We start from the raw sequence: 24460 nt of genomic DNA, 5'->3' as shown, positions 1-24460 counted from the left end.
AGTACTGGCATTATGGAAGGTCCCCAAAAGCTTGCTAGAGCTACTAGATAGGGAACTGTGCAACATTTACAAACGATTTTTGAAAAACTCCCAGGTCAGACAAACAAAGCCATGACAATTCTGACAATCCCCCAAATAGTTTCACACAGACAAAGAGAACATTACACATGTTGTAGAGCAGTGACGTGTGGTGAGCTTCATGGCCGGTGAGGCAAGCGCAAAAGCCCCGCTGAAGCCCCTGTGCCGCGTCCGCCATAGAGCGGGACTGGGACCCACTCTATGGCGGACGGCGCCGGGACTTTAAAGTTCTGCTGCCGGGGCCCTGCCGCCACTTTAAAGCCATGCCCCAGGCACCAACTGCTCCAGCGAGGCTTCCAGCTCCATCCCGGCGGGTGGAGAGGGCGAGGGAGGACAGAAGGTGACGGGCGGGCAGGCAAGGCTGCTCAGGCAGCTGAGGCATGGCTTTAAAGTGGCGGCAGGGCGCTGACTGCTCCAGCAAGGCTTCCAGCTCCATCCCGGCGGGCGGAGAGGGTGAGGGAGGACAGGAGGCAACGTGCAGGTGGGCGGCTAAGCGAGGCTGCTCAGGCAGCTGAGGCATGGCTTTAAAGTGGCGGCAGGGCGCCGACTGCTCCAGCGAGGCTGCCGCCACTTTAAAGCCATGCCTCAGCTGCCCGAGCAGCCTCGCTTCACCACCCGCCTGTCGCCTCCTGTCCTCCCTTGCCATCTCCGCCCGCCGGGATGGAGCACATCAAGCATGTCCTGCTGAATGGCCGGCCCGGAAGGCATGACCCACATACCCTCCAGCTGCATCAAAAATGCAAGATTTGGTCTAGCCAGAGCCAGGCAGGCTAGGATAGTTGCTGCTAGAGTCACCACGTGGATGACTCTGCTTAAATGTTTTAAAAAAGCCTCTAAACAAAGTGCCCTCTGAAGGAGGAGGCGAGAGAATCACGTGCCTCATTTGCATGAGGATTTTTTTGCTTTTTAACCCTTGCTTAACTCTTAAAAGGCGAAAAATTCCTTATGCAAAGGAGGCCCATAGTTCTCTCGCCTCCTCCTACAGTTAGCACTAAGCAGACTCAGAGTCACTGTGACTTGGAGTCTGGCAGCAACTACCTTGACCTTTTTAATTATTTTAAAAATTATTTCCTTTTCCTCATGAGACTGGTGAGCCCCCACCTCCCCTGCCTCCAGTGACTGCATGTCCCTGTTGTAGAGATCAGTGAGGCCGTTTAGAAGGGAAAAAAATTTAGGGCATGTTCAGAACTGTACAGCTTGAAAGATTAGCTAGTTCTATATACAGATCAGAGGTGGGTTCCTACCAGTTTGGCTGAATAGGTAGTAACTCAGCCGGACACATGACCGTACCGGTTCTATCCTGGGCGCCGCCATCTTTATTTTCTGTTCTGCACATGCGCAGAACAATTTTCATCAAAAAAATGTATTCCCCCCCTTTTTTAATGGTGTGCGCATGTGCAGACCTTTTTAAGCATGCAAATGTGCATGCTTGCTTTGCTTGCACAAAATTTTTCGAGCACCAAACAGGTAGGAATGCTGGCAGATCTGATCCAGATTTAAAGCTATGCTAAAGTAAGAGCATTGAAATAAGAATGGTTGGATGCCTTTTCCTGTTTTGCTTTAAATTACCCTTTTTTTTCTTCCTGATGTGTTTAACAGTGGTCTGTTACCACATGAAATATACTGAAGTGAAGACATGCCTCATGCTTAGTGCTTGCATCAAATACAAACTCCAGAGAAAACTTAACTCTCTAGCTTTCACAGATTCCTCTGCGCTCAGGGTACAATGTCTCTCTTTTATCACATGACAGAGAAAGTAAAGTGCCCACCAGGATGGAGTGAAATTCAGTTCTGCTATTTATTATATAAATTATTAGCACTTTTCTTCCAGAGCCCTGGTGGCGTAGTAGTTAAATGCAGTATTGCACACTAACTCCATCTACAGCCTACAATTCGATGCTGACCAGCTCAAGGTTGACTGAGATTTCCATCATTCCAAGTTTGGTAAAATGCGGACTCAAATTATTGGGGACAATATGCTGACTCTGTAAACTGCTCAGAGATTGCTATAAAACACTATGGAGCGGTATATAAGTCTGAATAATATTGCTATTATTGACTTGTGTTTCGCTGCTGTATCAAATGATTTTTCCTTCTAAGGCTGTTATCCTACCACATCAGTCTCTCTCAAGCCATAATTTCCAGAATTGATCTTGTGCCACTCTAAATTCTAACAAAATGTATTCTGAGGTTAGCATTAAAAAAAAAATACAGGGTTCCCAAAATATCCAGAACCATACATCTGTGCCAATGTTAATGCTGATTGCTGTGTTTTCTCAAGATTTCTAAAGTGAACAAAACTCTTATTCAAACATTTGAGCTGCTGAAGAATTTATCTTCTTACATACTTAGTTATCAGCAGTACAGTTAAGCTACAAGCAGTGCAAATTTGAGTCCAAAATAAAAGCAATTACTTTTACAATCAGAACAGAATGATGAAATGTTATAATTTAGTTGATTAGGTTGAAGAACTCACTTCGCCAATCTGTGGATTTTCTTTCTAATACATTCCAACAGATCTCATCAGCACATGATTCTTATATACAATGACAGCAATCAAGATAACTAATTTGATTATGGGTTCTTAAGCTCAAGACAAGCATTTCAGACCTTTTGCATCATTCACAATAGACCAACCATTGTTCCAAATTTTGCAAAAGAATTGTCGACCTTACACTGGTTCTTGGAGAACATTTTACATACTTGAATAACATCTTATAAGAATTCTGCATTCTGCACCAATGTGAATTATTTTCAAACCATTAAAAAGCATCTTAATTTATGCAAACTGATTGCAAGAATGGTTTTGGAAATGCAGGATGTGCTGGTGTGTTTGCAACAATACCCTTTTGCTTTAACTAATCAAAGTCAATAAAGAGAAGAAAAGATGTTCAGATATCAGTTCACCATGTCAAATTAAGTTTGAGACCAGACATATACTTCCTTCTCATTTTAACACAGATAAAATTAGACTAAAAAAAAAATGGTGGAATTATTTTTAATTTAATAAATTAATATTTAACCCCATGATTTAAAAATGGAATGGGGTAGGAGGGAAATGTATGAATAAGATTTGAGAATAAATAATATTGATAAACACTATGATAAGCATTAAAAGCTCCAGTGTGAGAGAAAGGGAGGAGATAAAACTGAATATTCACAAGCTGAATTCAAATACTACTATTTATACCATTCCAGATTTTGCAAAACGTATGTTCTCTCAAATGATTTTGAATATTTGTAGGTTTCTCCATTTATTTATAAATCTGATTTATCAATTCACATGAGCCATGATCCCACCTTTAAGAAAAATATAGAATATATCTATATAAATACTTATCTTCTTTTTTTGTTGATTGAAGTTATCTATGATGACACCAATAAATAGATTCAGGGTAAAAAATGATCCAAATATGATAAAGATAACAAAGTAAATATACATATAAAGGTTATCTTCATAGATAGGCTGTTCAAGCACCTACAAAATAAGTAACAGGAGAGCAAATTCAAAAATTTTTTTTTGCTTAAAACATGCAAATTAGTATTATTTTAAAATACATTCACAAACACAATATCTTTACAATGATTGTCATGCATTTCCTATATTATAACATCAGGGCATTATTTATATACATGCACGTATTAGTTAATATTACTAGATTTTATGTTCGCATATTTACAAAGAAAAAACTAGCTTATTTTATTTAACACCCAAGAAATCCATAGTGCTTACTTTTCTTGAATCAACTGCTGCATACATAATATCCATCCATCCTTTAAATGTGGCCTGCATCCAAAAATATTTAAACATATAAATGATGGCAATCAATGGTATCCATCTTAATCTGTTTCAACAACAGGATATTCCAATAGAAATATTATATATATATATACAAGCAAATGGGATGAGTTTAAAATTTTGCTTTCTGTGAATTGGATACAGATGTGTACTGGCATAGAAATTTCACTGTGTTCAGTAAGGTTAAGTATGTACAGGACTCAAGAATTATGCAATATTAGTTTCTTCCAGCCTATGTGCTAGGAATTTAAACCACACAAATTTAAACCACACAAAGGGTACATATCTAATTCTTATTCCCCAGTCCCCAACCATATTCTCAACCTATGAAGAAATTCAAAGAACATAAAAGAAAATTTCTTTTTCTTTTAAACTCTTAGATGGGTGAAGGAAGATGACCACATTTCTGTCCTGCTCACTATAGTTTTCAAGGGAACCACCACAGGTCAGGGATATGGTTGGGGTTTCCTGGCCTAAAACTAGGCTTATATTGAATTTCACTTCTTGAATTTTGTCCCAAATACAAATCAAAAAGTATGATTGCATTGTCTTCACCGTATCAGACATCTTTTAGATAAGAGGATTAAATACATTTAAAAATCCAATGCTTGGTATACTAATTATACAAAGCTTAGGTACAAAATATGGTATATTTGAAAATGGGGCAATAAGCTATCTTACTACCTCATTTATCTGTTTGTTAACTGACATTTGTATGCAATACAAATAAAGTTCTCTGAACTATTCATAATCCGTAAGAATTAAAAAACAGCATAAACTAGCAACATAATTCACCCTCATTAGCAATAAATGTTTTTAAACGAAGAGGTTTGGACTTCAGAAATTCTGGATGAGCAAATAGGTCTTATCTTGATATTGAAAAAAATATATAAAGACATCACCAGGAGAGAACCTCATTTTATTAGGCAAGGGCCTTTCAAGTATTATGAACAAGTCAAAAGAAAAGAAAACCTTTAATTACTACATTTCAATCTCTGCACATTGGAAAAATCTCACTGATCTAATGCAAATTATTGAAGAATCCCATATATTGTGACCTACATCTGGATTGTGCTGCCCTCTGTGTTGCAGATAAAACATTTGAACCTAAGTAAGCTACGGGTTCTTACTCAGCAGGCTCTGAAATTGAATGAGATGTTCACAAGGGAGATGAGAATGAAGCCAGTGTAAGAATGGGTGCAAACTCCCCTCTTTTTGCCTCTCCCACAGTGTGATGTCAGAATGATAAAATTGGGAAGTTTCTGTGTACACAGACTGATGGGGTTCTAAATTACCTAGCAATGGCATGATATGTAATTGCTTGAGAAAAGCATTCAAATAAAAATAGTGGAAATGGGAAATTTTAACTGTTATCAATCAAAATTTATATGACTGTTTTTCCAGATCATCATAAAATGCTATGTTGCACTAATATATCCTCTTACCATTGTTTCTGATAATTTTATGCTCATAGCATAGAACCCTTGTTAAAATCCTGGAGTTGCTCAGACCGAAAAGGAGATATAAAACTGAAGAATATAAATATTTTTTCAATTTCTCTAGTAGGTAAATATAACCTGGCATATTGACCATAACTTGCTAAATTATACCAGTCAGCTGTACTGGGAGGACTAATTTTGTAGAGAAAAGTCCAGGGTCAACCCTGATGAATGAGTATGATGTTCTTTCCAAATTTAGCTGCGCTGGTTTACCACGTTTTGAAGCAGAGATGGAAAGTTCATAACAGTCTAAAAAGGGGAGGCAGAAGACTATCAAACTATTGATATCAAAGGGGAAATTGTATTCCAGGAACCATTATAACTGATCAAACCGTAAGCACCTTATTTGTTCAAATGAACTTTTTATTATGCACTGAATAAGCAAGAAGACTTAAAGAATTTTCACTTACTACTTGCAGTAAAGAAAGATACCCAAATCCTACGTTATCAAAGTTGACTTTCACATTTTTCCATCTGGCAGTTTCATTTGCAAGTATGAGACTCTCACACTCAGACTTATTGGCAACTTCATCAACTTCAAACATGTTGCCAGTTGTAGTATTAACACAGTGGTAGAATTTGCCAGCAAACAAGTTTACTCCCATGATGCTGAAAATCAGCCAGAATATAAGACAAACAAGAAGCACATTCATGATGGATGGAATTGCTCCAAGAAGGGCATTCACAACCACCTAAGTACACAAATATGGGAGGAAAAGAAAACGGTGTAAGAATAGGTGCAAAATTAATATAATTATTTTGTTGCATGAACACACAATTTACTATTTTTAAATTAAAGCAAATTCTAAAAGGCTGAGTACTATTTTGAGTTTATCAGAGCAACGTTTTAAAAGTTGAGAAAATCAAATTATCTAGATTAAAACAAAAATGCAAATAGTCCTAACAATAATATGAATAGTGTTGATATCTATTAAAAAGAAATAGGTATTAAAATTTCATAGAAAATAATATGAAAAACTAAACTACAAGAAAATAATGTAATCATTATCAACAAAAATGAATGTATTCTTTCTCCAAAATTAAAAACAGAAATATCAAGAATATTTAAGTAAATCAAATGAAAATCAGCATATATTTCAAGGAGTGAACTTAACCATGCAGTTTTATTACAAAGATCGATTTCTTTGCATAAGTAAGCCAGACACATTTGCAACATGTGCTTATCTAAGTAATCACATAGTTTATTTCAAGCTCCAGTCTTTATTAATCAAATAAGTCTATTTTAATTAAACATTTTGCAAAAAAAATAAAGGGGTGAATAATTCATAAATCTATATAGGGGTATAATTAAAGAATCCAGAAACACTGAAGTACAGCATAATATATTATCTAATTCCTTAATTATATTAGGGGTGAATGCTATCAAGAAACACAAGGAGATGACTATTAAGATCTTATTAGCAGAATCATAGTAGAAATATGGGTTGCTAAGGATACTTTTGCCAATTTATGCCCTAACCACAGTTGCTGTAGGATTGTAGGGGGCGGGGGAGGGAAATTAATAATATTAAAGCCTGCAATAAATTGTTTTTTCTATTAAATTTTAGTTGGTGATCATAATTAAGATTATTACAACTAAAACATCTATTTAAAAAAATGTTCTTATTAGCAAACTAGAACGTCAGTAAAACTGCAGACCTCTATGAAACATATTCTGTTTTTCAAAGGCAATAAACTCATAAGTAACTTTTTTAAGCATTAGAATTGGTTCTGTTCATGATTTGTGAAGAATCATGTTAAAAATTATAATAAGAGAGTATTTCATAATACAATTTTTGGGGAAGAATTGGATTTAATAAAATGGACTCCTCTATGAACACTAATTTGCTGACACCTTCAGTCAGCAGATGTTGAGGGATAAAGAATAGATAAAACCATATTTGCCAAGTGACCTGCTTTGTAATAATGAAGCTTCCCTGGGTCCTTCATCCACAGGGAAGGATGCGTCTCTATTCCCAATGTTCAACTTCAAGTATGGAACTGAACTGAAGCAAGCAAAATGCTTCAGTTGGGTCTTGTTTAACCACAATCATATTGGATGCAGTATGTTTGGAAACATTGCAGTCCCTCCATCTCATAGTTTATCATTACAGATTGTGAATGTGAAAGATTAGATTTCTAAGCATGTAGAGGAGGAGCTGTGGAATCATTTATTTCCTAATTCTTCTCTACATAGTCAAAGGTTCACACAGACCTTCCTTACTCCAAGCCCTTCTCAGCTAACCTGTATCCTTATTCTTCTGCCTTGAAAAATAGAAAAGGCAACATGTTCTGTCTACAAATACTACTTACTGATCTTAAAAGACATTGAAGATAGCAGCAGTGATTGCCATCTGGACTGTATTACATAAGGCTACCAGGTTCCTACTAGTACAAATACAGAAAGAGTCTCTATTTTTAGTTTTCCAAGGCTGGCCCTGTTTCTCTTGAGAGAGGAAAAGAAAGGTTCATGTTCAACTCCATAATGAAATTCGGCCTTTAAAAAGATAATTTTCAACTCTAGCATCTCAGTGGGTTTCATAGTTGGCTGGAAATGTACATGTTAGCAAAATTTCTAAGCCATTCTATATAAGGCAAAAGCCTTCTGACACCTTAACATTTCTATTAGGACAATCCTCACATCTGAAGAATTTCATCTGAGGAAAAGTTATTACTGTCAAACAGAAAACAATGGAAATATAAGGATGCTCTTACGTATAATATTCACTGACATCATCCAAGTTGTGATGAGCTAAGGTGAGGTAAGAGGGCATCCTAGGTAGCAGAGATGGGAAAAAGCAACCTTACTAGGTTACTATTTGGTAAATGGAAATAGCTGGTGGAATAGGCCTACTGTGATCACCATTGTGGGAGAACGCCCATTTCATGCCCATCAATTCCAAAGGTTAGGGACAGCAGGTTTAGATGAAGTCACAATTATCTAGAACTAACTTACACAAGTCACAGTTAATAATTACAGACCCAGCACGTATGATCAAAACCTGGCTGAGTGAAGGGGATAATGTTGTCTTGTCAGAGAAGGGTCTTTCAGCAACGTTACCGTCAGGGTTAGGGATATGAGGAAGATCCATCTGTTAAGGGCAGTAACGGGTTTTGTTAGTTTCTTGCAGTCGCATATTTGAAGGGAGGGTGATGAGGGAGCCAAGGTTGCTTTTCTATTTTGACAACAATGCTCTGGGAGGACTTCTCTGTGGAGAGCAAACTTCCCCATGCTGGCTTCCAGGAAACGACCAAATATGGAATGATTCTGAAGAGTATCCTCTTAACTTATTAGATTTCCCTTTTTGCTCTTGATTTTTGTTTTTCATTGGAACTATTGTTGTGTAATGTAATCATTTGTTTTTATGTTTACTACACAGTGGTGGGATTCAGCTGATTTGCCCTGGTCCAGACAAACCGATTGTTAAATTACCCATCCCCCGCCATCAAAGTGGATCCTGGAAGCTGCACTGCAATGGCGAAATGGACAATGGAGCAGCCTATGCAAGGGAAGGAGAAGGCTGCTTTTCCTCTTTCTTCTCCCTGCTCCTTCTCCTTCCCTTATGCTGGAGGCTCTGTTGCCCTTTTCTCCAGGATGTACTTTGACAGTGTGTGTGTGTGTGTGTGTGTGTGCGCGCGCGCGCCTGCGTATGTAATTTAACAACCGGTTCACCAGGGTTAGGTTGGGCCACGCCTCTCATAACAGCAAACCTGACCCTAGGCCAACTGATTGTTAAATTATTTGAATCACACCACTGATACTATGGGTATTTTAATGGTTGTTATATTGTACGCTCTAAGAGGCTGAGAGTTCTTAGAATGCAGCAATGTAATGTAAGTTTAGTAATCAAGCAAGTAAACTAATTGAAGAAGAACTAAGATCAAATCACTCTTATAGGTGGTTTCATAATTGCAGAAATCTGATAGGGCAGGTTCATGGCATGACAGTTGGATCACTCTCAATAAATGGAACCAATGATTTGAGTAATTTGCACTGAAACATTAAGGGAATTAACTTTAACAAACAGTTTTGGTAATCAAGAATTTTAAGACCCTTGTGACTGCACCTCTTCTTCACAAGGAGCCAATATTTTCAAAATGAGGTATTGAAATAGAACTGGTTAAATCTTACATTTTGCATCTGACACTTCTTTAAGTGCTCATAGTTTCATAAGTAATTAACAAAACAGGACTAAAAAGAAAAAAAGCTGTTAATTATTTTTATACCGTATTATACTACATTCATATAGAATATAATGGATACTGTAAGTTTGCTTAGTCAAAAGTAATTATTACTGAATTCAACAAAGTTTTCTCCTAGTAAGTTGTGTTTAAGACTACAACCTTATCACCTGAAAAAGTGCAATGTTTGAATCTCAACTTAGATCATTGGAAGTTATGGGACTTGATTTAGTAATTTTAAGATCCACTGATATTACAGATAGTCCTCGACTTACGTCCATAATGGAGCCTACTAATCACAATCATAACTCGTGAAAGTCAGAAAGCATATCATCATGTTACCAGTCTAATTTTATAACTGTTTTGTGTGGTGGTTGTTAAGTAAATGCAGTGATTGTTAAGCAAACCCATTGTTCACTATGGGTTGTTTTTGTCAAAATCTGGAAGCAACTGGCTTTTGGCACAAACATTGTAAGTTGGGATCATGTGATGAGACACTGCAAACAGTCATAAAAGTGGTCTGGTTGACATGACTGAGGGCTGCTATCAGAACTTTGGAATGGGCTCATATCTTGGGTGTGGGGGAGAGGGGCTCTGTCGTAATTTCAAATAGTCGCTAAGCGACCAGTCAAGGACAACCTGTAATTTCTCATTATTTAATATGGGGTTTATGAATTAATACTTACCGTATTTTTCAGAGTATAAGATGCACCAAGATTTTGAAGAGACAAATTTTTAAAAAGTCTGCAAACCTTCCCAAAACAGCCTGGGTTTTGCCCATTTTTGCCCTTCCCAGGCGCATTCTGGAAACCTCCTAAAGGCTATGCACGGCCATTTTTGCAAAGGCGGCAGGGTTTCAGAAGGCCAAAAATGCTGTATTCAATGTATAAGATGCACCCAGATTTTCACTCTCGTTTTTGAGGGAAAAAGGTGTGTCTTATACTCTGGAAAATACGGTACAGCCCATTGTTTATAACATTACAGTAATTATAATTTGCTTGCAATTACAATGCTATTCATAATTTGAAAAATGTTTTATTTGTATGAAACATTTGAAGAAAATTGTCTCTGGAAAAAGAAAGAGACAGAGAAGGAGGGAGGGAGGGAGGGGGGAGGGTGGGAGGGAGGGAGGGAGGGAGGGAGAGGGAGAGAGGGAGAGAGAGAGAGAGAGAGAGAGAGAGAGAGAGAGGGAGGGAGGGAGAGAGAGAGAGAGAGAGAGAGATTTTCCAGAGTATAGTCTTTAAATGGAAGTAACTGTAGAGCAAAAGTGTTTTGTACTATCACTAAATTAGATTAATATAAAAGTGAGTCTAGAGTATGCAGCATTTCCCCTTTCACCTCTTAAACACCTTATTTGATTTACTAAGCTGAAAGAGGCTCCTTTTAACAACCTGTTACTCCTTTTTGATGAATACACAGCTTTTCCCATCCTTCTTTTTGGGCTAAGCTTTACACAAAGGAAATGGTAGAGTGGAATAAGTTGCAATTATGTCTAGTAAATACAGAAGGATATATATGTCTGTATATATTTGTACATCTCGACTAATACATTATCATGGTAAACAGGCCCACGCATCAGACAAAACTATAGCCTGTTAATAGATTTAATATTTCTTGCCTTTTTAATGATTTTTAAAAGTTTCGTTTTAGTTTCCTATGCTACCCATTTGGGGTTTGGGCAGCCAATACATTTCAATAAATAATATAATGTGTTTTACTGAATCAGGCACAACTAACTGGATTCACCAAATATGCTAAAATGTTAGCCATGACTTTAAAGCTACAGTGGCTGAATTCACATTACATAAAGCTGAAACCAAGCAATCAAACATCAATTCAATCTAATATGCAAACCAGGCGTGTTTTTGCTTTTCTTAACCAACACTCTAATGTCAGGTATAAAATAACCCTACCAGAGCAGATATCTTTTGTATGTGGAAAGGTACCTCAGGCTTTCATAGGTTTTAACGTTCTAATTGTGTTTCTCCTCTTTCTTTTCTTTACAGTGTGAAACAAGTAACGGAAAAACAACTGTTTGGAGAAATAGTATGCCTCATTCATTAAAAAAAATCTTAATAATTGGATCTGAACATTTGTGATATTGCCAATTGCCAATTAGTCATTACTTTATCAATGTAAAGTGTGCTTTAATTTATCTGCTGAATGACATAAAACTGTATAGATGATATTCAGGGTAAAATTTTCTTTTTAATATTACTATCTCAAAAACTGGACTGGAAATTTGAAATATGATAAACTTTAAAGCAATCAGCCAGAAATGTGCGTAAGACATGCAAAACTAAAACTGCAAGGTGGATTAATTTTTTAAAACCTTTTCTGCTTTACTGATCTAAGAGAAAGGTACCAAGCACGGCGTAACATGCTCTTTTTCAGTGAGTTTACACATAAACACATGCTTTATTGCTATAAAAAGCAATCTATAAATTTAGCAAAGCAATGGATATTGATATTGATTTTTCTATGTTAACAATAGCATACTTGAACTACAACAAGAACTTTATATTACAGTAAATATTAAGAATGATAAATAGAAAGCAAAATGCATATTCAAATCTCATTTTGCAGTGAGATTAGAATACTCTCAATCTATAGCAGATATAAAAGAGGTTATTTACTTTGCCTTCCAGCACCTATGTGGAGTTAAAGTGTTTTAAATTTAGTTTTAAATATATTTGAATAACTAATATAACAAAAGAGATATGATTTTTAAAAAATATTGTATTTCGGTTATTTTTGCTTTTGCTTATGAACAGGTATTTTATAAATATTAAAAGAAGTTTGTCATGTGTCACAGACTTACATTGTCCTTAGGCCTTGGGGTAGTCTTCTGTGTAGAAATGATTTTTACCAGTTTTTGAACAGAAAAATCGTATAATGTTAATTTTAAAGTCCCACATTTAAATGTAAGTATGAAAATATGCAAAAACTAGTACTCGATATTTGGGAACAACTCAAACTAAAATTTGAATGGAAACCCTTATTTAAAGTTCTTTATTACCCATTCTGATTAATTAAATGAAATCAAATACTTATAAGAATGTAATTTATAGAATCATATCGATACTATATCTCACTTTGATTTAAATGCCATTTGTCTCCTGTAAAAATCTATATACAAGCATTTTCTTTGTAGCTTTTTAAAGCTTTTTTGGTGAGGGCTTTTTTTAGCTTTTTTGGTGAGGGCTCACTGGGAATCTCATTAGTTTCTTAACAATGTTTATGTGCTCTTTTGTCTTCCAAATAATATGTCATCTCCTGAATTTGAAGCTATAAATTTGCTTAGTATATAAGTGCAACTCAGGTCTCAAGGCTTTCAGATTTATGTGGCTCTTGAATGATCATGGCATTGGAGTTCCCCAAACCCATACTCAGCATCAGGCTGTATACTGCATTGCAGAAAAAATATTATATGTTGAGGCATAATAGAAATAAAGGGCCCAAAAGACCAACAGAATTTGTGAATCCTTATTTTCCCCCAAATAGAAAACTGCTAGTACCTAATATCTAAAGATGTTCTTACTCCACAATCTGTTGCCGCACAGATAATAGTCGAACCCCAATTCTCTGATGTATATCATTGAAACACTGCTCCCCTTGAAGAGAGCAAAGAGGTATTAATGGTTTGCAGGACATACTTCTTCACCATCAGCCGTTCTTCCCTTGTTTCCTTTAGAATAAAACTATTGGGGAAAAGTGTGTGGTAGCTGTTAGTGACTCCACAGAGCTGGTCAGTTAAGTATTTCAGTCGTTTATGTGAATTCTTTTCCTGTTCACGAATCATTCATTAACAGATATACTGATTACTGTGAATGTGTATTCCTTTTAAATTTTGGCCAAGTGCTATGGACTTGGTAAATTCTTTGCAGACTTTTATCCTTGATTATTATATCTCTTTAATTCTGGCTGCAATGATTCTATCATTAGAATCAAATCTGATTTCCTTTGCTCCTTGATTCAATGAGAGGGGCTTTTTCCAAGGAGGAAGAGCCATAGAAAATGATAAATAACTGATATCCCTGTGTACACGTGACACCTCCTTTCCGTTTAGAAAGCTTTAACTAGCAAAATTGTTTCTGAATGTAAAAAATGCAACTAAATGCATTCTAATGTCCTGTCTTATGAAGCAGATATGTGTTAAAGTAATTTTTCGTATTCCTGTATTCTTGTGCACATATTACATGAACATTAAGCATTATTGCCATTTCTGATGATTAATTAGGAAGGAGTACAAAGCACAACAGTTTCCCAAACAATTGTGTCAACAAAAACATATTTTGCAAGAATGTTCATGAATAGTAAAGAAAAAAAAGTATGAACATGGATAAACCAAACAGTCAGTTGAAAACTGAATGAATGTTCGTGAACACTACAGGAATTTGACCAGCTCTTACCCTATTCCACTGCTGACTTCTCAATTCATGAATTTCTTGTTTAAAGGAATTTGTTGAAATTAAGGGGTGGTTAGATGCACCTGAAATTCATGTATCGAGTCAGTTTCAATTTACAATATTTCTTTTTAGAAATTTTGAAGAAAAGAGATGCAACCTGATGGATACAATTTGAGGAAATGAGCTCCAATCTGAATCTCATTTCATGTATTACTGATTTTTTGTATTTGTTTTTTAATCTAAATACTGCATAAACAGCATGTTATTATTAGCTGTTCATCTCACTAGATGGGTTCTTTTATCGTTATTCAAAAGCTGTTTCCTCTTATGTTTCCATGAAGTGGCAAAAAACATACTCTAACAATAACGTTTGAACAACATGCAGTTTGAATTAGGTTGTATGCAGATAGTAAATTCATATTTTCACAGAAATATTTTGAGTTTCACTACTGATTTCAGTACAGTCACAAATTCAATGACTAACTTTAAGTAAGACAAGAAAACAGGGATAAGACATAAGAATCTTTTCTGAGATAGGAATTAAGACAGGATCCTGACTTACCCAGAAAGCAACCGAATAATAATGCATGATTTGTGTAGATAATGCTGGAATTATTTTAACTTTATTGAGAATTATTAGCTAGTGTGGGGGGGAAAAGAATCAATTGAATAGTTTGGTTAATTAGCCATTTAACAGGTTTAGTCCAATTAAGGAGATCATATTACATTTAAAGATTATAAAAATATCTCTGTACAGCTCAATTAATAATTACTTTTGAATGCTACTAATATTTAAATGGTTCACTGTAAAATAACTGAGACCTGGTCTTATTTGGAAAAGTGATGCTAGTCAAATATGACCAGCTGAATGAAAGCCTAAAAATGTAGCCTGTGTGTATTCCATTCATTTTGACGAGAACTGGTTTTCCCCCCTATTAATTTCAATATTTAGGTCAGATTTTTTTCAACACAGCATGCTGTTTTAAACATCTGCATCACATAAACTTTGTTCGTGAAATAAAAATAGTCAGAAGAAAATCACACCAAATTGACTAACTTTTGAAGTTCCTATTAACAAATGTGCTTTATTTAAGAACAAACTCCTCAAATTGGCTAGAAAGTAAAGTAATATAAATCACCCTGCTAATATGTAGCATTAAAAAAAGGCTTCTGTTAGCTAATGAAATATTTTGCTTATCTACTACCGATAAATATGCAATTGTATGAAAGGGCAGCATTTTTGCATGGATTGATCATTCTCCACAGGACATGCATGGAACATTCATTAGAGTTAAGCATGCATTTAGTTTATCATCAAACTTCTTCTCATTTTATTCTTACCCTCATCCCTTCAAATCTTGATAAGGCTCTTAAAGGTCTCAATGCTCTCAGTGTCCTAAGGGATTTAATGGCCCCAAGTTCTGAATAACCCAGAGCATTTGCTGTTAAACTTATCAAAGATACCTGTGGGGTGAAAAAAAAAGATAAATGAAATTATCCTTTGCATCTTTTTTGCGTTTAAAGCTGTAGCAATTTTTTTTTTTAGCAATGCACACTCTGAAGGAACTATAGAACAGGAGACATCCCAAAGCTAAGCAGGTTCTTCTATGAACTTGAAATCCTTCAACATCAGGTTTGTACTAGGGCATTCATGGCTAACCTTTTTGTGGTTAGGTGCCAAAAATGCAAGCATGCGAGTGCGATAGCGCCCGCGCGTGCCGGTGCCCAAAATGCAAACTGTGACACACACACACACCCCACGCACACTACACTGCCGGTGTGCTGCTCGCCATCAAGATGAGCTTGGTATTTCCTCCAGGGGGGCAGGGGAGGCCATTTTTGCCCTCCCCAGGCTCCAGGGAAGCTTCTGGAGCCTGGGGAGGGCGAAAAACGGGCCTACCGGAAGTTCAGAATTGGACTGTTTCCATTTCCAAACAAGGGCCATTTGCGCTGGAGTGGACATACGGCCATGGCTCACATGCCTGCAGAGATGGTTCCGGGTGCCATAGGTTCGCCATCACAGTACTAGGGTATGGTAGGGGTGGGAGAAATCAATTTCTAGCACAATTTGCTAAACCTGTATTTTTTAAATTAAGATTTATTAAATGAGCCATGACTGGGTTTATACAAGTTGTTTTAGCCTTCCAATATGTCAATTTTGGCATTATATACATTGGAGTGCTAATATGACTAATCTGGCTAAGCTTTCATCCTGGTAATATCAGCCAAATATCAGCCAACCTAGGGTTTTGGTTGTTTTTTGCAGGACATGGATTCAAGAGCTAGTGCAATTCAGCTGGTTCTATCCGGTTCGGGTGAATAGGTAGTGGCATTGGCAGGAGGCTCTGCCTACCTGCCCGGATGTCATCACGTCCCGTTTCTAACATTCTGGGCATGCGTGGAAGGTCCTGTGCATGTGCGAAGGGGGCACTTACACCCTCACATTTGCAAACCGGTAGCAAAGGTAAGTGAACTTCACCCCTGGTGTGGCCTCTAAGGAAATGTTACATAGACTCAGACTATTCTTATAAGTTGTTTGGAGAGAGGTCTGTGATCTGACTTCCATTTTTTAAAAATAACAGACTCTGATCTCCTGAAAGTGTCAAATATTATATAGAAATCAAGTTTTCCAATGGCATATTGATTAAAATGAAGAACAACTCATTTTGCTAAAAGAGAACCAGTTGTGGCATTTTTTATAGAGTTTAATTTAAAAAATACCCTCCATAGCAAGAAATTTTATTCTGACAGTGGATTATTATGTAGCCCAAACAAGACTATCCCAAATAGCAGGGGTAGGTGGAAACCATAAATAATACAAAGAGAAGGTGAAAAAGAGAAGGTAGAAAATGAAATGAAAAAACTTTAACAGACTACTGGAGCAAGAGGGGGAAGCTGGCTAGCTGGCTGAAATCCTAAACAAGATTACTTTATACCATGATTGTCCAACTTTTGGGCTTGCCTCGGCTACATCAAGTGAAGAGGAATTGTTTTGGGCCGCATATAAAATATGCTATAGTTAATGTATATAAGCCACATAATAACATTAAACATTTATGATCTTGTGAGGGTGCATTACTAACTACCTGGGGTCTCCGGTAGTCTTCGGGCTTTGGATTGGACCCACTTGTTTTATACTGTAAAGTTTTACTGCAGATTCTACTTTTAGACATAAATAATATGGGATACCTACATCAACAATCAAGAAATCCAGCCAGCACCAGGCATTAGTAAAGTATGTTTGGTATCCATATGCTACCCATTTCAGAAGCATTTCAAGAATGAAGATATAAGTGAAGACTTTGTCAGCATATTCCAACATGGTCTTGATAGTTTTCCTCTGTTCTATGTATATGTCTTCAAAGGCCTGCAAATGGTAACCCACAAGATTTAATCTATATTATAATGGAATGATTTCTTTTGTGGGCCTCAAAATATTCCCAGATTACATTATTCATGGCTGAGTTTTGTGGGAAATTGTCAAATAATGATAACTGATTTCAAATAGGATATTGATACTCCCATGCAATGGCTGAAACGTAATAAAGTTGTATTAAAAATGCTGAAATGCCCCTCCATGGCACTGCCCATTAGTGTAGTTCTCAATGGCAAAAACATTTCTTTAAATCTACCCACATAATTGTACCTTCCCCTCCTCCAGGTATAAAAGATGTAATCCATTCAATGGATTCTCCAGTTCCAAAAAAAATGTTTCATTTGATTTTCTTTCAGACATTACAAATAGTTTTATAATTATAATGTAACCTTCCCCTTTCATTAAAAATTTTTTTTCACTTACCAAAGCACCACTACTAAGGAGAATCATAAAGACAATGAAGGTTTCAAACCAATTGTGTTCAACTATTCGGAAACAGGTTTTTCTGAGACTCCACCATTGCTTTCCTCTTCCATCTTCTACACTAACTTGACAACACTTGAATCTTTGTACACAACCTAAAATGTATTAAATGTTAAAAAGGTGAAAGAGAAACACAAAATTACATTTCTTGATCTAAGACTATCTGACAATGAACTGTAGCCTCTTCATGATGATTTTCCTATGTTATTAAGTAGACTTACATCCTATCTTTCAATAAGGAGGTCCATGTAGTGCAGGGGTGTCAAACTCATGGTCCGTATGCCGGATGCATCACATGCTGGCCACATCCACACACACACCAAGTTAAGCAAAAGGGGGGGGAAAGTTGCGATACATCACGTGATGACACCGTGTCATCGCAAATTTGACATGTAGTGCTTTGTTCTCCAACTTTCATTTACTATACATGCATAATATAGGCTGAGCAAAGACAGTGTGACTGGCCTAGAGTCATCTAGTTAGTTGTCTGTAGCTAGGTAGAGTAGAACCTGATGTCCCAGCTTCTAATCCAACTTCTGTAACCACCAAACTGTATACACCCAAAACATGCTTTGTATTCTTTTCAAATGTGTATGTCTTCTAGGAATAAACTAACAAAAATGTTGGATACTTAATTTTCCCTGACCTTCTGTAAAACAAGCTTCAGGTTCAAGAGCTTCCTCAGGTTCTACCACTGCTTGTTCTTCAGCAGGCAGTCCAATATCAACTGTGCTCCCTTCTGATGAGCTAGAAGAATTTAGTTTCTGTCAAAGGAGAAAAAAAAATGTAGTTAACACAGTCTAAACCAACTGACTAGAAAACGCCCAGCCATCATTAGATGTCCTTTTAAGATGTTATATGATCTCTTTGGAAAAATGATAAATGTTAATAGGAACATTATTCTGAAATAGATGCCAATTTAGCACATGGATGGACAAAGAAGGATTTGCTATTCAATATCATGTAGGTCTGCCCTCAGTAAACAGGTCTGTGAATGTTTAGTGATTTCTTAATGGTATCTGGTAAATTCCATTTCTGAAGCAAAGGTAATTAAAGCCTAATGCTAAGTTATGATTACAATAGCATTGTGCCTTGAGGAAAATAACAGCATTTTACACAATAGCTGGTAAAGAGTTAGTAACCAGAGAACAATGATGGTTGAAGTTCAGAAAGAAGGAAACATATTAAACTGAAAATCTCCTGGAGATAGACTGCATTAATGGTTACTGCATTAATTATATTGAAAGAACTAAGGACTAAAGAAGTAAAAGACAAAATATGAGAAAGAATAAAAAATGTAGGCGTTCAAATAAAAGCAGAGAGGAAGATTACTGGTGAAAATGTTCATGGTAACTCCAAAATAATAAAGATAAAAGCCTGTGGGAGGGAAGAGAAAATGAAAAGAAAGAATAGCTGATTAGATAACCATTTTCTATCTCTGATCTGTCATTCATTATTTATTTTTCTTTTCTTTTTTGCTTTCTTATAAAGACGAGGAATCAAATACAAAAAAAGAATCCAATTAAACAGGAAGGAGAAGATGCAAAATACAGCTGCAATCAGATCTTAAAAATAATCAACATCTAAGCATGCAACATTTTATGAAGCCCTATAAAGTAGTATAGGTTGTAGGCTTATCTTTTCAGAGGTTTTGCCAGTATATAAGGAACAAAAAGGGAAGGGCCAGCATGTAGCAGAGTTTAATGTGTGGCTAAAGGAGTGGTGTAAAAGGGAAGGCTTTGGTTTTATTAGTCATGATGTCTGCAGCTGGTCCAATGAAAAACTGTACAAAAGAGATGGTTTGCACCCATCCAAGAAAGGGACTGAGTTACTTGGGATTAAATTCACAGATTTTCTGGATAAACATTTAAAATGAACAGTGAGGGCAGAGAATTAATTGATACAGAACATTTCTGTCCCCAGCAATCTAAAATTCATAGGGTTATCAGTGCATGCAACACAGATGTTTGTGTGGGTAAGATTATCACTCCCGCTGTCAAGCAAAACCAAGCATTTAATAGTGAGTGCCATACCATGTGCATGAATCATACAAGTGGCAAGAAAATAGGGGCAGTCAGGCATCAGCTGCCAAAAGAAACCAGCATGGCTGCATAAAGAACTCTCTGACAAATTGAAAGACAAAAAAGATAAGTGTAAAAAGTGGAAAGCGGGGGACATAACTAAGGCAGAATATCATAACAAGTTATGTAGACAGTAAACACAGGATCAACCAAAATGGACTAAATGTCTATACACCAATGCACAGAGTATGAGAAATAAACAGGGCAAATTAGAAATTCAAGTAAAAGAGGATAGATACGATATTGTTGCCATTACAGAAACTTGGTGGGATGAAACTGACAAATGGAACATACAGCTAGAAAGATTTAAATTATTTAAAAGAAATAGACCAAATAAAAGAGGAGGTGGAGTTGCACTATATAAAAGAAATAATTACCTCTCTACAGAAATAGAGCACAACAATGATGAGAACTATCTTGAATGCATTTGGGTCAATATTAAAGGTTGTGGGGGAAATGACATTGCCATAGATCTATACTATAGGCCACCCAACCAAGCAGAGGAAGTAGATGAACTTTTTGCTAGTCAGCTAACTAGGATATGTAGAAAGCACACAACAATAGTAGTGGGGGATTTTAACTACCCTGACATCAACTGGGAAACAAACTGTGCACCAAGTGGAAGATCCAACAGGTTCCTAACAAACCTAGCAGACAACTTTGTTTCCCAAAAAGTAAAGAAGGGAACAAGGGAATCAGCCATATTGGACTTAATTCTCACTAACAGAGAAAAAATGATACAAGGTGTTGAAGCCACAGGAACCCTGTGGGCAAGTGACCATGCAATATTGGAATTCAACATTATGCAAACACAAGTGGTAGAACAAAGTCAAACTAGAGTCTTGGACTTTAAGAGAGCTAATTTCAATAAATTTAGAGAGAGCTTGGGAAAAATTCAATGGATGAGAATCCTCAAGGGGAAAACAACTCAAGAAGCTTGGGAAAATTTGAAAAATGAGATTACAAAAGCTCAGCCTAGCACAATACCAATGAAAAAGAAAAATAACAGCTGCCAAAAGAAACCAGCATGGCTGCATAAAGAACTCTCTGACAAATTGAAAGACAAAAAAGATAAGTATAAAAAGTGGAAAGCGGGGGACATAACTAAGGCAGAATATCAGCAAATAGCCTGAGCATGTAAAGATGAAGTGAGGAAAGCTAAGGCTCACAATGAAGAAAGGCTTGCCACAAAAGTAAAAAATAACCCCAAAAAGCTTCTTCCAACATGTTAAAAACAAGAAAAAAGTTAAGGAAACAATTGGTCCCTTGCTGGGAGAAAGTGACAAGAAGGTGAAAAGCAACAGGGAGAAAGCAGAACTATTTAACTCATGTTTTGCATCTGTCTTTACACAAAGGGATAAAACAGTCTAACCTATCAAAAACAGCACCACAAAAATCAGATTAGTAAGTGAGCACCTGTCTACCCTAGACGAGTTCAAATCACCAGGACCGGATGGATTACAGCCCAGGGTTCTGAAGGATCTGGCAGACAAGATCTCAGAACCACTGAACTATATCTTTCAGAGATCCTGGAGCACTGGGGAACTACCAGAGGACTGGAAAAGAGCTGATGTGGTTCCCATCTTCAAAAAAGAGAAAAAAACAGATCCAGGAAACTACAGACCTATCAGCCTGACCTCAATACCAGGAAAGATTCTGGTAAAGATAATCAAGCAACGAATTAGCAAACACCTAGAAGCAAACAAAGTAACAGCAAAAGCCAACATGGGTTTGTCAAAAACAGATCATGCCAGACTAATCTTATTGCATTCTTTGATAATGTGACAAAATTAGTGGACCAGAGGAATACCGTCGATATAGTTTACTTGGACTTCAGTAAGGCATTTGATAAGGTAGACCATAAACTACTACTAGATAAAGTAGAAGAATGTGGGTTAGACAACATCACCACAAGAGGGATTCGTGACTTGCTGACCAACTGCACTCAATGGAACTGCATCCTCATAGAGGGAAGTATGCAGTGGAGTACCCCAAGGCTCTGTTTTGGGCCCAGTACTCTTCAACATCTTCATCAATGATTTGGATGAGGGAATAAATGGGGGAACTCATCAAATTTGCAGATGACACCAAGGTGGCAGGAATAGCAACACTCCAGAAGACAGGCTTAAGATACAGAAGGATCTTGACAAACTTGAACATTGGGCACTATGTAATAAAATGAAATTCAATGGTGAAAAGAGTAAGGTTCTACATTTAGGCAACAAAACTCTTACCTTGTAGAGCTCGAGGACGGTTGGTATTGGAGAAGGCACATTGACCAACTCCGTGGCCGCCTCTCCAACTCCACTCTTAGACAACCAGAGGTAACTCCTGCACAAGTTAGCCAAAGCCCTACCCAAATGGAGCAAAGACTCACTCCTTCCACAGCCAGCTCAAGCCTGAGGGTACCGGGAAACTTATGTGGTTATGTTGCAGGCCCGCAGTGAGCTCTGAGTGAACCAGCTCTAGAAGCTCCAGCCGCAGCCTGTGAAAGGTTCCAGGAACTTCCACCAAGCGGAGCTGCGGAGCAAACAGGTCCATGCGACCTGTCCAAAGAACACCCTCCAACTGAACTGCACAGGTCTGGCAGAGCTACCCAAAAGCCCGCCTACCTGCATGACTACGTAATGAGTAGGATTATCCCATCAAAGAGGGGGAGGGGTGTTAGATACTTGCTTTAACTACAGTGGTTTACACCAAGGTCCTCTGTTCCGGCGGGAACAGAGGTTTAATCCTATTGGTCGAAGGGTCTGACAGCTCCCTATAAAAGGGCTGCTGTCAGACTCAACCTTCGCTGGATTGTTCTTACTTGTTGTATTTTAATAAAGAGCTGTTGTTGCCTTTTAGCCTTGTGTGCCTTTCCATTACCCGATCTAACACTGGGTATGTCTAGTTTAATAGAAAGAAGGACTAGGGGAGACATGATAGCAGTCTTCCAATATCTCAGGGGTTGCCACAAAAAGAGGGAGTCAAACTATTTTCCAAGGCACCTGAGGGCAGAACAAGAAGCAATGGGTGGAAACTAACCAAGGAGAGAAGCAACTTAGAACTGAGGAGAAATTTCCTGACAGTTAGAACAATTAATCAGTGGAACAGCTTGCCTCCAGAAGTTGTGAATGCCCCAACACTGGAAGTCTTTAAGAAGATGTTGGATAGCCATTTGTCTGAAATGGTATAGGGTTTCCTGCCTAGGCAGAAGGTTGGACTAGAAGACCTCCAAGGTCCCTTCCAACTCTGCTATTGTATTGTATTGTATTGTATTGTATTGTATTGTATTGTATTGTATTGTATTGTATTGTATTGTAAAGTGGTAAAAGACTTGGTTGTTTTGGGTTTTTACTGGGAAGCATGCCACCCTTAAAAAATAATAATACTCTGAATTCTCACATTGCAGTAGTTATTTTTTAAAGTAGTCATGTTATTATGGATTTCTATCATCATTACAGACTAGGGAATACTTTGCCACAGATTTTAACAGGTTGCACTATAGGTCTCAGGGGATCACCCCACAAAATGGTGGCAGTACATAATTGGCTCAAGGTCTGGTCAAAGCAGACAATTTCAAGAATGAAGCCTGCCTTTTTTGTCTGCCTGAAATGGGAGCCCAGCTAAAAATGAGGTAGCCGTTAAATGGGGAATGTTCTCCAATGATTCATTGGAGGCAGATTTTATATTCCAATCCATTTGCATGAAAATATTTCATACTGTCTAATCTTTGAAAAATACCCCCCCATCTCAGAAATATTTCTTATCCCCTGGATCATGTTCATTAGTAGCATTTCAAATCTTACTTCTTTGCTTTCTTCCGAATCAGACTCACTACTGAATTCCTCGGTATTTAAATTTTCAAAATCAGATTCTCCAACAGCGATCGGTACAGTCACCGTCAGGCTCGGATTGTTAATGAACGACATGTAATCACTTTCATCTACCACGTATTTTCCCACGCTGCTGCCGGTGCCTATGCCACTGGTGGTGGTTCCATTTCTATCTCTAAAATAATCAATCTCTTTGCAAATTTCTATGGTGTGGTTAGAGATGCAGGTGTTCTTATTGTGGAGCTCCTCAAGAGGTTTGGTTTCATCTAGAGCTTTTTGCTTTTTGACAAAGGATTTCTGGATGAACTCATGCATTTTCCTTTTCATAAAATCTATTCCTTTATCAATCCTCGCCATTGCAATCTGGAGATTGTTCATTTCATTATCATCGTCCGTAGCAGCAAGGTTATCTGCGCTAAATGAGCTCAAGAGCAAGGCCAAAAAGAGATTCAGCACCTGAAGGAAAAAAGGAAATTCACCCTTAGTTTTGATTAGCAGATACTATACCCTGAAATGATCTATTTGAAATTCACCCTTGGTTTACAAACTTACAACCCAGTTCATTAATTATGCATTATAAAAATAGATTTACAACCTAGTTCCGTGATGGCTAACCTATGGCACGTGTGGCCATATATGCTCTGGCACATGTGTGTGCATCAGCCAGCTGATTTTTGGTCTTCTGGGGGACTGGGAGAGCCTGTTTTCCACCTCCCCAAGCTTCAGGAAAGCGTC

General features: G+C 37.2%; 1 protein-coding gene across 1 annotated transcript in view; it reads right to left on the bottom strand.

Annotated features, from left to right (window-relative positions):
* LOC116508074 (sodium channel protein type 1 subunit alpha) overlaps positions 1 to 24460 on the bottom strand; it is a 59747-nt gene that overhangs the window by 6651 nt on the left and 28636 nt on the right. Inside the window, exons 16-23 of the mRNA XM_032216541.1 lie at positions 23699 to 24181; positions 18473 to 18590; positions 17767 to 17921; positions 17161 to 17334; positions 15309 to 15431; positions 5787 to 6068; positions 3812 to 3865; positions 3419 to 3556 (exon numbers count right to left, since the gene is read on the bottom strand). Coding sequence (XP_032072432.1) covers positions 3419 to 3556; positions 3812 to 3865; positions 5787 to 6068; positions 15309 to 15431; positions 17161 to 17334; positions 17767 to 17921; positions 18473 to 18590; positions 23699 to 24181 — 1527 coding nt within the window. The remainder of the gene's footprint in view (positions 1 to 3418; positions 3557 to 3811; positions 3866 to 5786; positions 6069 to 15308; positions 15432 to 17160; positions 17335 to 17766; positions 17922 to 18472; positions 18591 to 23698; positions 24182 to 24460) is intronic.

This window comes from Thamnophis elegans, chromosome 1, assembly GCF_009769535.1.
Source record: "Thamnophis elegans isolate rThaEle1 chromosome 1, rThaEle1.pri, whole genome shotgun sequence".
Taxonomy (NCBI): domain Eukaryota; kingdom Metazoa; phylum Chordata; class Lepidosauria; order Squamata; family Colubridae; genus Thamnophis; species Thamnophis elegans.
The sequence above is the reverse complement of the archived record's forward strand: the minus strand, read 5'-3'. Positions and strand labels throughout refer to the sequence as shown.